The following is a 15,966-nucleotide window of genomic DNA, read 5'->3' as shown; positions in this document are numbered from 1 at the left end:
TTACAGTAAATAAATAATTAATCAAAAAATTATTATTAAATTAAATTAATGGTTCTTGTATCAAATGAATACATCATTATATTTAGTAAATATTAATTGATACTATTTAAATAAATGATCTACTAAAATTTAGAATATTTCTTTTCAATGCGAAAGTAATGAGCAACAATTTGTAAAAAATTAGAATTTTTTAAAATTAAAGACCGATGTCATTTTAATCTATAATCTTTTATTTCTTTACATAATCCCTTTTCTTATACAGTTCTTTCTCACTATTCTAAAAGTTTGAATATTCCCTTGCGGTGGAGCTCTGTTTTATTGTCCGAAGACAGTGGCGTTATTTTATGGATAGCCTCCATCATTTTGTAACGTTGGCCAACCTTCTCCTGGAAGGTAGATCATCCTGCAATACTAACACTCGGCCCCAACTCCGTTCATTGACCTCACACATATTGAGAAAATGGGGTAGGAAAAATTCTTCCTTGTCCCCTCCTACAGTCTCGCTTCGGCACCCTCCGATTACATTCTTTGGTTTGGTGAAGGATGTGAGACTAACGATACGTCCCAAAGTAGCGCATCACTTCGAGCAGTAGGACGAAAGGGAATTTTCTACAAAGGAATATTCAAACTTCTAGAATGGCGGGAAAAATATATACGAAGAAATTGGGATTAGAATATTAAATTAATTAAATTAAAATGTGGATTAAAATGGTTTGTTTGATTTTCCAATAACATAAAATTTCAATTTATAAAAAAACTGTTGTTTATTACTTTCGATTTGACCCTCGTAATTGATTACAATCGGCGTTAACTGAAGTTGCTGTCACCATTCCTTTATCTCAGACCTCGTTATTGTATTCCGTAAACTCTCGCCTGTTCATCTCTAATTGAGGCATTGTATATCGCAAACTAATTAAAACTGCAAAACTTTCTGTTCTGCGTGAAGAAATGGCTTTCCATTGAAATTATTCATTTGCTCGTCGCGACGTCGAACATGCCAGGATATTTGAATCGACGTGATCTATAAAAAGCTTCGATCGTAAAGTCACGATCCACTGAGCGATTCGCTCGTCCAAGCTTACAACGATCCACGTCGATTTCATTGTCTCGTCGCGGGAGAATTTTTCGAACTTTATCTGATTTCCACTTGTAAAATTGAACAAAGCAGTAATGCGCAACCTGCGACCTGTCTGTGAATTTTTAACAGCTCGCCAGTTCATAATCGAAAATATAAAATAACATTTTCCATTTTTTACAAACAAAATGAACATTATGCGACCTGCAAGATATTATCTATTTCTGAAAATGGCTGTTAAAAAATGGCCCTTTGAAAACGACTCGATAAAAAGGTTGTGCATCATTGAAAAGAATTCCTAACGCAGGACTACGTCACTAAGTCTCGGCTTTGAAAACTCCACCCACCTTCGCCCGAACGTAAACTTTACTTTACTCACACGACTTAACACTCGGAGAAGCTCTTTCTTCTGATGGACAGGCGAGGAGAAGCGGCGCGACAAAAAAAGAAAATCGATACGTCTATTAGAGGAGCGTTTGGTTTTTCGATGCACGAGGCGAGGCCACGTTTTACGACGTCGCGGTCGAGAAAGATACTTCAGATCTCGATATCACGATCTGCTGAGTGTCAGACTCGTAACCGTCGTACAGGATGTGGCTTTAAAATAGGATCGATACACAACGTTCGGTTTTGCGGAGCTATGTTTCGAACTGCTTGCCAGCGACCAAGACCATTCTCGCACGGTGATTTATGTTCTCCTGCCTGAACGTAACGGCTGTTATGTTCTAACATAAGCGAACTGTCAACAAACTAGGTTTGCGCCACGTATATTGTCGCTTGAGACCGAGTCTCTAATATATTTCTATGAACCAACATTTATCTTAATAATATTTCTTATTATCAGAATAACGTATAGAATACTGTTTCTATTCAGAATAATAAACGAAGCTCTGGCTTTAATAATATATTATCGCATATATCTCTCAATATTTTCTTAACAAATAAAATAACACGAGTTGAAATTATTCGCTAATAACTGACTCCAAGAAAAAGCGACCTTTGTCCCACAATAAAAATCCGTCATTTATTTTTGAAGCACGATAAAGTAGAACATTTATCCCCTTTCCTTACGGTAATCTAATACTAGCTGATTTATTATCGAAAGATAGTAATTGATTACTTATTTGGAATACTGAACAACATTGCTCTTAATACTTCAAATAAATAATTAATTACCGTCTTTTAATATTTTTATTGGCCAGTATTGGATTTGTTTAAAGATTCACTGAAAAACGTCTCGTTCGAATAACCCAGTTCTGAATTATAAAACGGCTGCGTTATATTCAACTTACGGATCACCAACGCCAACAGTGCAATCGTCAGAATCGTGATATTCGCCATGGTTCTCGCCCTCGAAATTTCGATGGGGTGGCTAACAAAGGAAGGGACGAGTAGACCTGAGAGAGAAGTGATGGTTCCAGAGAGAGATAGAGGAACACACAGCCTAGATCGACGCGGCTTTCCACGGCTCTCGACCCGGTCAACTCGGCAGCTTCGAAACGACTGACTTGACTGTCTCCACAGGAGCGGAGCACTAGCGGTCGACCGATCGTCGAAATCCAGGCGCGCGTAATGGCACATACAGACCGTCGGTCATATTTCGCGGCGCCGCAACGCCGCGCCGGTACACACGTGCTTTGCCGCCATATCTCCGGGGACGGGGAGGGCCTTGTTTCGAAGTCACGAATCGCAAAACGCGGACGAGGGACGACGACAGGGGAAAGAGTGCGGAACGCAGGCGGAAGGGTGACGCACGGATAGTCGATTCGAGATGCAAGGGTTACGAAGGATCCGTTCTCGTTCTTATCGCAGACGGTTCTTATCACGGCCTCGGCGCCGCGCGGGATTTCCGTACACGATAGATCGTCGCCGACGTCGTACTTGCACAATTAGAAGGGGGAACGTGCTATTGCGGAAATATCGAGCCTGCAGACAGGTAGACCGCTTGTCACGCGGATGCTGTGAAGCGAACATCCCAGGGCTGAAAACGCTCTCTGTATGTAACAGAAGAAAAACAAGATCCGGTTTTTCTTTTCGGACACCCTTTCACTGTCCGTTGAACTGGAGTCCTCGACGGCGGTTTGAACACCGTTTAGACAATTTTTGATTGGTCCGTTTGGTCCGCCATGTTCAGGGCGGTGTTTAAAATGATAAAATGAGATAGGTAGAATGAGATACGTGAGTTAGAATAAGATATCTTATTCTAACTCACGTATCATTCTATCATACCCTAAGGTCCGCCTTTGGTCCGCCATATTCTAGGTATTTCAAGATTTTTGAACGGTGCCCACGGTCTTTTACCTGAGGATGTCTACGTCGTTGGACTATATGTTGAATGTAACGGCTTTATCCTATTCTATATAAATGAAATAGAAAATCATGCGACTAACATAACATAAATATGCATACTTGTATTCTGTAATAGAAAAGAAAGTAAAAATTAAAATAATCACCTGACGATTGCAAATTTATATAGTCTTTCCTGTTGTATATAACGCACAAAGCATCCTGAAATACCTTTTAATGTGTAACATAGCGCAATTTAATTAAAGTAAACCGTGTATGCGATGTACGTATTTAATTTACGGTTATTAAGTAATTTAAATAATTATTTTGTTTTTTTTTATTGTTGTTATTATGATACTATTCCCTAGACATTATATTGTGCGATAAAAAAGTAACAGCTGTATTTAAAAAATCAAATGTACGATTGTAATTTATATAATATTTCCTGTTGTATGAAATGTATAAAGTATATCTTGAAATACCTTGTAATGTGCGATGCCAATGTAATCTAAAGTAAATAATCGTGTATGTATTTCATTTACGATTATTAAATAATTTAAGTAATCATATTATCCTCGTTGTTGTTATGATAAGCAACACTCCAAGACGTCATATTGTGCAATAGAAAAGAAAGTAAAAGCTGTATTAAAAAAATATATACGGTTGCAGTCTATGAAGTCTTTTGTGTTATATATAATGTATAAAACATATCCTGAAATACTTTTTAATATATTATAACAGGCGTAATGTAAAATGATGTATGTATCTATTTCATTTGCGATTATTAAATAATTTAAATAATCATGTCTGATTGTTGCTGTTATAAGACTGCTGCGACAGGCAATATTCTCAGGCGTCAAGCTTCGTGAAATGAAATTTGTATGGGAACTTCGAAAACACGAGAAATCGATCAAACAATAAAAGCTTTAATTAATCGCGTTGATAAGTATGACGTTTTATTATTAACAGCACATTCAATTAGGCGACGCGTTAAAAGCGTTACTCTTATGCGACTTAATCGATTAAAGTTTTGGATGGGGTTTCTGAAAGGACAGGAGTCCAACAGTTTGCGCGTTATAAGCACAATGAAACGTTCGCGTTGTTATCACGTGTTGTTTTACGCCGTATAGTTCCCTGTGGCTACGCCTAACATGTGTTCGGGTACAGAATCCATAAATGCAACGGGGGTCGTTCTTGGCTGCATGGTGGGGTGAAACATCTGCCGAGGGTTCACAACCGAAGGGAATAAGGGCGTTTTCAGCATCGATCTGGTAAAACTTTCAAAATTCACCGAAATTTTCAGATCTGTGTCATCTGGAGACACGACAGTGTCTCCAGTTTTCTTTTACGCCACGTAACTTTTTTCATTAAATATACAAACGCAGAAAGAAGAATATATATACAAAAGAAGAGTATATATACAGGGTGTCTCACAACTATCGCATTTCCTCTTAAGGACGTATTCTTGATATAATTTTGAGACGAAAATCCTAATACGAAAATATCGAGACTACAATAATTTTTTTCAATTATAAGCTAACTTTTAAATACTTATAAATAAAAACCATTTTACTTTTATAGCCTCTGTTATTATTTCTGGATTCTTTTGAACACTCTAAGACGAAAATCCTTATACGAAAATATATATATCGAGACTAATAGTTTTTGAATTATAAATTATCTTTAACCAATTATAATTCAAAAACTATTGTAGCCTCGATATTTTTATATTAGAATTTTTGTCTCAAAATTACCTCAAGGATACGTTCTTAAGAGAAAATGCGATAGTTATAAGATACCCTGTATAATTGAAAAGAACATTCAATATTTTCTTTCATATGCACTGTTAGATAGCAGAAAAACAACTATTATATCATACGTATTAAAACACAAATTAATTCATTTTTGTGGTTAGTTTCGAAGTAAACAACTGAGACTATTAACACTTTAAAGGACGATGATGCCACATTGCACGTCATTTTAGTTCTTATCGCGTACTACTCGGCCTGCACAGTATTAACATATGCACTTACAAGAGAATGAGCTGTATTGAGAAAGTGATATAAAAGAAATAAGAGATATCTCCCAGAATACAATGGAAGTATCTTCTGGATAAAGTTATCTAGAGGTGAAGAAATTGGGCCTTAGACTGGGAAACATGTTTAGTCATTTTAACTTAGGTATCAAAATATCTCGAAAACTATGAAGAAAAAAATTGAAAGCTGTAGGATTTGAATAGGGCTCTAAGTAACTCATCAGATGTTACTTAGATTTTGGATCCAAGGTCCACTATGGACACAATAGGCCCAGGATAATTTTTTCAATGGAGAAACGTCTGTTCTATTATAAATTTGTATTCTATGGAAAAAGTATGATCTTCTTCAAACTCTACAACTTTTATTTGAAACTTTTTTCGAAAGTGCATTGCTTCAAAGTATTTTTATTATCTAAATTAAAACGCGTTCCGGCCTAACTCGGGTACAGAATTCCAAGATTCGATTATCTAGAATACCTATTTCAAACGTGTGATCTTTCGACTAATAACGTTAGATTTTATTTTTTATATCATTTTTACAATATAGCTCTTTCCCTTGTTAGTAAATAATAAATTAAATTCAATACATTTTCTTCAGTTAAATTGTTTAACTTTATTATTTTAATTAAATTGACATATTAAATAGGAACAATGGCAACCTATAAAAATGATTCTAAATAACTCAGATTGAGTATAATTTGACATTATTTAACAGTACAGATTGTAGTATTAATAATTCACTTTTTCAAAAAATCAATACGTATTGTGAACGAAGTTGGTCAATTTTCTTATCTTACTGTTATTTGACTCTCTCTAAAAAGCAGCATACTCATTTCCTTTATTTTATTCATTTATCACAATTGTTTTAATTATTCAAACTAGCATGTTTCGGCGAATATTCAAAGCATTACACATAAACGGTTCATAAACGAGAAATCGTCACTCTATAAATTACTCTTGTTGGCACAAAAGATGATAAAATCGTTGCGAATCAGCGGAATTCTGAGAAATCAGGTAGAGCGATCATCATCTTTTCTAGACACGATTATTAAAACACTGCATTTCTTGGCATCAAATGTTATTTATGACGTTATCTTGAATCATCGAGCTGTATCGTATAACAAGTTTATGCGACATGTCAGACACGTAATATTTTGTAGAAAAATAATGGCTCTTATCGTCTTGCTATGCTGGCAAGAACAATTTACAGAATGACACTCCGAGTGTTTTATTGAATTCATGTTTAATTGCTCCTTGGTGTCCAGCACGCAATTCATGACTGTTTAATTATATATTTGAAATGCTCCAATAAATCATCGTGTGGTATTTCATTTCTAATAAGGAAGCCGCAGTAATTATGCAATGATAATGAAAACACAGCGATAGTAATGAAAATACAGTCATAATTTTCTGCACAATGAGATAAAAGTTAAATTTTTTAAGTACACATACAATTTTAATTTAAATAAAATTAATTAAATATTCAATCGTGCGTTCTACATATTCATGAATTTTCCAATCTCCACAGTCTACGTTTAGCAATATTATTCATTTAGAATATGTTCGTAATTAATCAAAGACTCAGACATATTGTTCCCTTAACGATATCCGTTTGCAAGGGGCATAAACGTAATTATTGTTCGTGTATAAATTGGCATGACGGGTCAGCGGTGTTAATGAGTTAATTTCACGAAACGAACGACACGCCATTTTTGCAGAAGGGCGGCTTATTTATTTAGCGCTGGAATTGCGGCCCTTTTGTGCCGTTTAGAAGTAACATCTTCTCGTCCTTCAGATATTTCTTCCTCTTATAGATCTCGTTATCGCGTAGACGCCGTAGGTAATATTTGCTCGAAGTTCGTTCGAGGGACATAACAAGCCAGTATGCGTCATTGATTACACTCTTGCTTCATTTGATAGTGCACTCGGAACAGCGCAGTTAATGTATGAATGAAAAAAGAATAAAGGTACACGTGCATGTTCGTGCAATTTTGTTTTTAGAATAGTCGAGAACGCTGTATTTAATGTTCATAACAGTCAACTTTAATAAGCTTAATGGATCATTATTTCAATTACGACTATTACGAGGGAGGAACATTCGATTAGTACTTAGAAAGTATTCCTATATTTTTAATCTTTCCGGCTGTCACGTCAAGTCAGACATATCCGTTTTCCAAAGTTCTTTGTAATAATGTTTGTGAAGCGATCTCTCGCAAGTCTTGAAAATGTTCGACTTACGTAGAAAGACCCAAGTCGATATAACATCTATATTAAGTATAAGCATATTCAAGCCTATAACGGTCAAAGCTAGATCTTCTTAATGCCTAAATAATTCACATCTATATCTTATATATGTACATGCATATATACCATATTTTTGTAGTTATTCAAACTGCGCGGTTTGAATAACTACAAAAATATAGCTCTATAAAGCTAGCAGGACCAAATCAGCACACTGAAAAAAAAGTCTAGTTATAGCTATTAAATATTGAGTGAAATAGTTCCAACTAAATGTTGAGGTAATATAACTAAACATAAGTTTACTTTTACAAATATATAGTAAGTATTACCGTTGGTAATACTGTTTAGTAATATTTACTAAATATTTGTAAAGGTAAACTTATGTTTAGTTATATTACCTCAACATTTAGTTGAAACTATTTTACTCAGTATTTGATAGCTATAACTAGACTTTTTTTTCAGTGCAGAATCAAATCGGACCTATCGAAATTTTTAGTACTCATTTTGTACTAAATTGTTTTCATTTTTCTTTTCTTCCTTTTTTAAGTATCTAAAAAGTACCTAATTTTTCGGATACTTTTTTCTTGTATCGGTATCTATACTTACGTAATTATAAAAAAATGTATCTGTACTTATATTTAAATACTTTTTCCACACAATACTTATACCTATAATTAGACACCTTTTAAACGGATCCATTCCAACACTGATATAGATGTTATGTTACTTTTAACTGATGTCAACTGAGTCATTCTCGAGTCGCTTACTCAACAACCATATAAATTCTGTTTTCTCTAAGAATTGTTAATGCATCTTCCAATTTTTTTATGTCTCTATCTTTCGACTGAGCCATGATTTAACACTGTGATAAGATACAATAGAGATACAAATGTTTCCGTGTGAGACAATAACGAACGCTATCCTTTGTCGCTCGAGACTACAATTCTTTTTATTTCGTCGTCTCGAGGAGACGAGTTTGCTGTACATCCGCTTTAAAAAGAACGTTCCGTGACGACAGACGTGACAATGAGACGTTCCAATTTTCGTCCGTATGCTAATCCCATCGCAGATTTCACTCGCCGGTGCGGAAAAACAAAAGATACGACAGAATTCAGAGAAGCCGAGTCTTTCGACAGTCTGCCACATTCTCGAGCCATTCCGCGTTTCATGATTTTATTAATATAGATAGATACTAGGGCTCAGACAAAAGATTCGAGCATGTTGAATGTTCGATCTATTCGAATAGTTCGAAGTTGAAAATGAGCATCTAATTCGAATATTTCGGACAGTTCGAACAGTTCGAACTTAAGCAGTGATCAGTATGAAATGTCAATTCGTTATGTCTGAAGTTCGGATGGTTCGGACAATAAACAAATATAGTATGCTTTGGAAACAAAAGAGCCGTTTCTCACGAGATCTGAATATACAAACATTACAAAAATGTCAAAAAGAAAAAGTCACGTGTGAGAATATTAATATTAATATAAATAATATATATATATCTATTTATATATATATATATATATGTATATTAATATTATTTAGCATATTAGTTTACCAGAAATAATTTTTTTCGTTTTTTTACTACACTCAAACGTCTTTTTTACATTTAAAAAAAATTTTCGATTTTTTCAACCCGTCACATTAGGAAAGTTATTACACATGTACAATAACGTCACAATACATATAACTTAGTGTAATTGAATATGCATATTAAATTTAAATAAAATTCCTATATTTATTGATCGTCCTACAAATATCCCAAGCCATCCTGAACATATTCAGATTGATTACGATTTGTGATGTCTGAGTTCGAAATGTAATAAATTCGAACTTTCAGCTCTGAAGTGGGTTAAAATAGTTCGAACAGACATTCAGTCCGAACTATTTAACGTTCGAACTTGAGATTCGAACTGTTCGAAGTGTCAAATCGTCTGACGTTTCCGAGCTTGATAGCATCTATTAGATACTATCAAGCGAATCGATCGATGTGGAATCCTTACGGTAGATGAAGCATTTCTTGCCAGTTTTTATTTCGATCCCTCTTCGTGGCGGAACGTTTTAATTCCTCACTAATTAATTAATTAATTAATGGAACGAGCGTTATAACGTAGCATTACGTCTTCAATTGTGCAAATGATACGTTCTATCGTGATGCTGATAATGCGACACGAGAGAGATAGTCGCAAGGTATTATTTCAATTCTTTGAACGTAATGTTATTTTCATTGCTTTATCACGCGCGAATGCAAACCGTAAACGATCTCATCTTGTGAAATAACATTCGAAAATGCTTTACGATCTTCGATAATTTGCGTATTATTTGCCATCGATCTGCCGGAATTCGTGCGGATATCTTGTTCAGCTTCTAAAATCCCTCGCTTTGCGCATCTCGCTCCGTCGTAACTCGTCGACTGCGACGTGTTTGTTTAGCGGCTTGTTTGCGTATTCAACATTCAGAGTCAACAATTGCGTATGCATCGCTTTAAATACGTGATTTCAGGTCGCCCGCGTTACGCGCACGTGCGACTCGCGCGATGGTAAGCGGCTTAGCTGCATCATGAGAAGGAAAAAAAAAGAGGAAAAAAGAAGAGGAAAGAAGAGAAAAGAAGAGAATAATCTGCATGTCGCAAGTATTACAATCTCCGCATGCCGCGTCGCATTTGTGTGTTCCACCATCATCGTCTCTCCTTTACTTCGCTTTGTTTCACGCACGTGTGCGCATTTTGTCACGCATCGAGAATTGAATATTGACGAAAGATGTTTCTCTATTGTCTCCCGTCACACATTTTCACGCGTGGAAAACGCAAGTAGAAACATTTATAATGACTGCGCTCAGCAGAGAAAACTAATCAGTGAGCGTCCAGTGATTTTTTAATACGACGATTGGTTCTTGCCTTTAGTTTTTCTGCAGGATCTGAGAGTAGAAACCAATCATATTAAAGAATCACTGAGCATAAATTGATCAGCTTTCTCTGTTGAATACAGTCATTGGGTGCATTCAATACTATAACCGTTCACTGAGCGTTCAGTGAGCTCTTATATCTAATTGGTGTATATTTTTAGATCTGATGGAATATGCCAATCAGATGCAAGAGCTCACTGAGCGCTCAGTGAGCGGTTGTAGTACTGAATGCACCCAATGGTTGCGTTCAGCAGAGAAAGCAGTTTTGCGACTGTTGTAAAATTCTTAAATGTGATTGATTTATACATTTAGATCCAATGAGGAACTAAGGGCAAGACCAATCATATTAAAGAATTTTACAACAGTTGCAAAGCTGTTTCCTCTGCTGAACGCAGTCAATGCAAATCTTATGTATCCGTATTTATTTAGCGAATGTCTCAGTTTAAGAACGCAATCGTTAGTCTGACTATCTTTCACCTGTCTATCTAGAAAAAGCGTAAATTATTTGCTAAAACTCGGCTTCAATCTTTACAAATAATCACTATATCATTTACAATGTGAACGAGTTATTTTAAAAAGGGGATAAAGGCGAGGGAGGTAAATCGATAATTGATCTTCTGTGAAGGATAAAACTCCCACGCCCCTCTCGCCATTTCTCTTTCTCTTATACTAAAACGATAGGCTTAAGCGATTTTGTATAATTTACTTGTCGAGAGATTATAGATTATGTAGTATAAGGAACTTAATTATTGAATTTTGCTAATAAGATTTGTTCAACAGTATTGGAGGAGTTAAAAAATATAATTTTATATCACAATATATTTTTATATTAAAAAGAATATAGATGGAAATATGCGGATCTTATCAAATAACAAATGTCGGTGAATGAAAATCTTAATTTTAACATTTTTTACATGTCCCAGGAGATCCACTCTAAATTTTAAGTTAAAGTAACTCATTCGTCTTGTGTTATTTATTAACGAACTAGTAATGTTAAATAATTGACAAATACTTTACATTTGTATTTGTTATTTTGACTTTAGGGATGATTTAAAACTAATATATAAAATAAGTAGAGTACATAGAAGAGTAGTTGCAGTAACTCGTAAGAAAATGTTAATAAAACATTTTTGTTCGTATAATGTGAATGAAAAAAATTCTTAGATGTTAAATTGACTTTGAGATATATAGTTTAATTGAAACAATTGTGTTAAAAACACTCAAAATAATATTCCATTTTTAATTGACATACGCAATTGTTAAGTTAGAAAGGTGACATGAATCTAACACATCAAAAAATTACAAAAATAATAACATATCTCTCAGTCGTATGTTGATTTTACATTGAAGTAATAATCAAAATGTGGTAACACAAGAAAAATTCTACATATGGACGCACGATTTTTTACTGTGTATATAGAATATTTTATCAACCTTTATTTAAGTATGAATCATTAAAAAGAATAATGAAAATTGAGACATAATGTTGGAATATCAAAAATATCCTACGCGAATGATTATTAATTACGTTTAAAAGATGATTGTACTAGAGATGCCACAAAGCAAAACGCGAAATGTACGGCGATACCCGTTTGTCAAAATCATGTGAAATACGAATAATTGAATAAACCGTGAATATTTTTCATACGCAATAATTGGGTATCTAAACGGCGCTCGGGCAACACTGGCAACAGCCGAACAGCGAGGGGAAGTGTCGCGCGGCGAAAAGCGTGGGGGAGAGGGCCGCGCGGCGCCGGTGATCGACTACGTCATCACTTCGGTATGCGCTCGGCGACCACGGGGCGAGGCGGACGTGTAGCACGAGGGTGCCGCACATTAATCTACGAAAATGAGGTATTCATGAACGCAAATTGATGATTAATTATATAAGGATGCTCAAATAGTAATGTTGCTCAAAAATAAAGTATACTAAAGTGTACTAAAGTATAATAAAGTGTACTAAAAGTTACATCTAAATCTTTATTACTCTCTTTGATGATTTACATTCAAATAAAGATTAATAATAAGTTGTACATTCTTTAAATAAAAATAAGTGCAAACATTTTTTTAATTATAAAACAATTTGGAATTAATATAATCAGTATAAATACACAGTAAAAAATCGTGCATCCATATGTATAGAATTTTTCTTGTGTTACCACATTTTGATTATTACTTCAATGTAAAATCAACATACAACTGATATGTTATTATTTTTGTAACATTTTGATGTGTTAGATTCATGTCACCTTTCTAACTTAACAATTGCGTATGTCAATTAAAAATGGAATATTATTTTGAGTGTTTTAATACAATTGTTTCAATCAATATATCAATTCAATCTATATATCTCAAAGTCAATTTAACATCTAAGAATTTTTTCATTCGCTTTATATACGAACAAAAATGTTTTATTAACATTTTCTTACGAGTTACTGCAACTACTCTTCTATGTACTCTACTTATTTTATGTGTTAGTTTTAAATCATCCCTAAAGTTAAAATAACAAATATAAATGTAAAGTATTGTGTCAATTATTTTACATTACTATAGTTCATTAATAAATAACACAAGACGAATATGAGTACTTTAACTTAAAATTTAGAGTGGATCTCCTGGGACATGTAAAAAATGTTAAAATTAACATTTTCTTTTTTACTGTGTAGAATTCATATTATACATTTACATATATAACTTAGAGATATCTAAGGGCGGTATTCATAGTCCGTTCTTGTTTCAAGACTGTTTCAAGTAATGTCTTAAGACTCTAATACGAACCTCTAATTCGTGACTTCTTAAAATTGTATTTAAGACGGTCTTGAATATAACACTGAGAAAAATGTCCGTTCAAAAAATAACAAACAGATATTTCCGATTGATTTTGATCGGATTTATAAGACTATCCGATCAAATTTATCGGATTTACAGGACTATCCGATGAATTTGATCGGATAGTTTTATAAATCCGATAAAAATCAATCGGAAATATCTGTTTGTTACTTTTTGAACGGATAAAGCCTGGAAATTTTTCTCAGTGAAGCTCTGACTATGTATACCCGTCTAAGATATAGATGAGCTGTGTGCGTACGAATTCAAGAAATAAAACAAATCGTATAATAAAGCATCGTGTAATATTCATCGGAGAATATTAACGTAACGAGTAGATTATTTTACTGCTTTGTAATACGCGTTAACGTTAATATTTCGACAGACGGTTGGCGCGCGACCTTGGGGAGGGGATGGCACGGGGCGGCACGGAGCGACGCGTCATAATTATGCGTATAGTTACCGCGCAGTCATTCCCTAATTACCGCTCGTACAGGTAGGTAGCCGTGTCGCGTGCGACTCTTTTTCACGTTACTTTTTGAAATCTTTCTCGCATAGCATGTCTAATATAATACGAAACGTTGTTATTTATAAATAATTAATCATACCAGTAATCGTATTATGTGAATATTCATAAAATACAACATTTCGTATTGTACCTAGCACTTTTTGCGATTATTATATGTTTGAAAAAGAAATGTGAAGAAGAGCGGCACGCCACACAGCTATATAACTTGTCTGTACGAACGGTATCACACGAGTCATAAAAAAGCAATGTTAATACGAATACTCTCATGCAAATAACACAATTCCTGCTTTTACAATTAATGTAGTTTAATAATTTAGTTAATTTTTTGTGTACACCTTTCGTTTATGATCCCTTTAAAAATTAACCGTAATTTTGGAAATAATTATCGGTAATAAAAGAAACATTTATCTTTTTTATTAATCTCTAGCCTATTTCATTTATTATCTATGTTACTACCCAATTACTGTGCGATCGGTTAACATTTAGAAACGAATATCAAACATACGTCTGCAATTCGCAATGAGAACGAATTGCAGACGTGTGTTTGATATTCGTTTCTAAATGTTAACCGATCGCACTGTAATTGGATAGTAACATAGATAATAGCTATATATTATATTTTTCAGATTATCTTCCCTCTCACGGGTACGACACCTTAACGTGGTGGGAGGACTCAGTACCCAGAGGATATTTACACGAAAAGAACGGTTTTTCTCAACTATCCAAAAATTTTCGGATATATCCGAATGTATATCCAGATAAATTTTTAGATATTGAGTAAAATGGTTCTCTCCGTGTAAAAATCCAACGGGGAAGCTAACGTACCCTCGTCGCCGATTGAAAAGTGAACGAACCGCAGCCGGTTCGTCGCGTCGTGCGTTTCGGGAGTGCCTTTCAAGTTATCGGACTCAAGTTATAGTCCGCGCGCGATTATAGTTTATTATTCGCGAGTGTGTTACGCGAGTGTCAATCATATTCTGAGAGGAGGAGGAGGAGGAGGTCTGGGACAGACATCAGGCACCGGTGGAGCAACCTTGTGGTAAATATTATTTTTTATTTGTGTAAAATTAACCTTTTTTGCTTGTTTTTATATTATTTTATTTGACAATGATTTAAAAATGATTATTTTTTAATCATTGTTAAATAAAATGATTTAAATAATTATATATTCTATATAATATGGTTTTATAAAATAATTACCTATATATTGTCTAAAGTAATTTTCAATTTCAATAATTACATATATTCTCTCTAAAATAATTATATATGTATTCTCTAAAGAAGATCTTAGTAAAAATAAATGTATAAAATTTTATAGTGATTTTTAAGTCTATAACTCTCTTTTTATTTAAATTAGATAAAAGGAGAGTTACATAAATTTAGATAAAATAATTATACATATACTCTCTAAAATTATTATATATATTTTCTAAAGATCTTAGTAAAAATAAATTTTTATAAAATTTGAAAGTGATTTTTAAGTTGTTAAAATTAAACAAAAGGTGAGTTATTTAAAAATGACTTTGAAATTTTATATATATAAAAAAAAATTATTTTACAATTTTCAACAAATTAATTTTTGCTAAGATCTTTAGAGAATATATATAATTATTTTAGAGAATATAATAATACATTATGCACCTTAATGAATTTGAGTCGTCGAGTGGTTTACCATTCAGTGCGATTGAATCGCGATCTGTAGATCCAGGTTCTTGATCCCATCTGTGTCCACATACGCGATTTTTCGCGTTTAAGGAGGCAAAAATGGCTTTATCGGGGGGTCGATTGTGTATCTTGAAGTGAGGAGAAATTTACAAAAATGAGCAAATTCACTAGAATTTTCATAATTTAATTTGTCAATACCTATAGCTGGCCCCCCCCACCAACCAAATCTTAATAAAAAAATTATGGAATAATGCGCTATTTATACGCTACAATTTTCTTTATCGGCTGTTTTTGACGGGTGGAGTGGACCCCTATTAAGCTGGACCCCCCACCAGCGCAAATCGGGTCCGGACATATTGAAAAATTTAGTGCTCTTTTGTTGCTAATTTGTTGCTCCAGAAAGAA

At 34.0% G+C, this 15,966-nt stretch overlaps 1 protein-coding gene across 2 annotated transcripts in view; it reads right to left on the bottom strand.

Annotated features, from left to right (window-relative positions):
* LOC108767984 (protein FAM151B) overlaps nt 1-15,966 on the bottom strand; it is a 35,582-nt gene that overhangs the window by 15,488 nt on the left and 4,128 nt on the right. Inside the window, exon 1 of one of the 2 annotated variants that reach the window (XM_018518152.1) lies at nt 2,368-2,645. The exons of the other annotated variant lie outside the window; for it this stretch is intronic. Coding sequence (XP_018373654.1) covers nt 2,368-2,416 — 49 coding nt within the window. The 5' untranslated portion in view covers nt 2,417-2,645. Of the gene's footprint in view, nt 1-2,367; nt 2,646-15,966 lie in introns of those variants that run through there. 2 annotated transcript variants of the gene reach the window in all.

This window comes from Trachymyrmex cornetzi, unplaced genomic scaffold (assembly GCF_001594075.2).
Source record: "Trachymyrmex cornetzi isolate Tcor2-1 unplaced genomic scaffold, Tcor1.1 scaffold743, whole genome shotgun sequence".
NCBI lineage: Eukaryota > Metazoa > Arthropoda > Insecta > Hymenoptera > Formicidae > Trachymyrmex > Trachymyrmex cornetzi.
The sequence above is the reverse complement of the archived record's forward strand: the minus strand, read 5'-3'. Positions and strand labels throughout refer to the sequence as shown.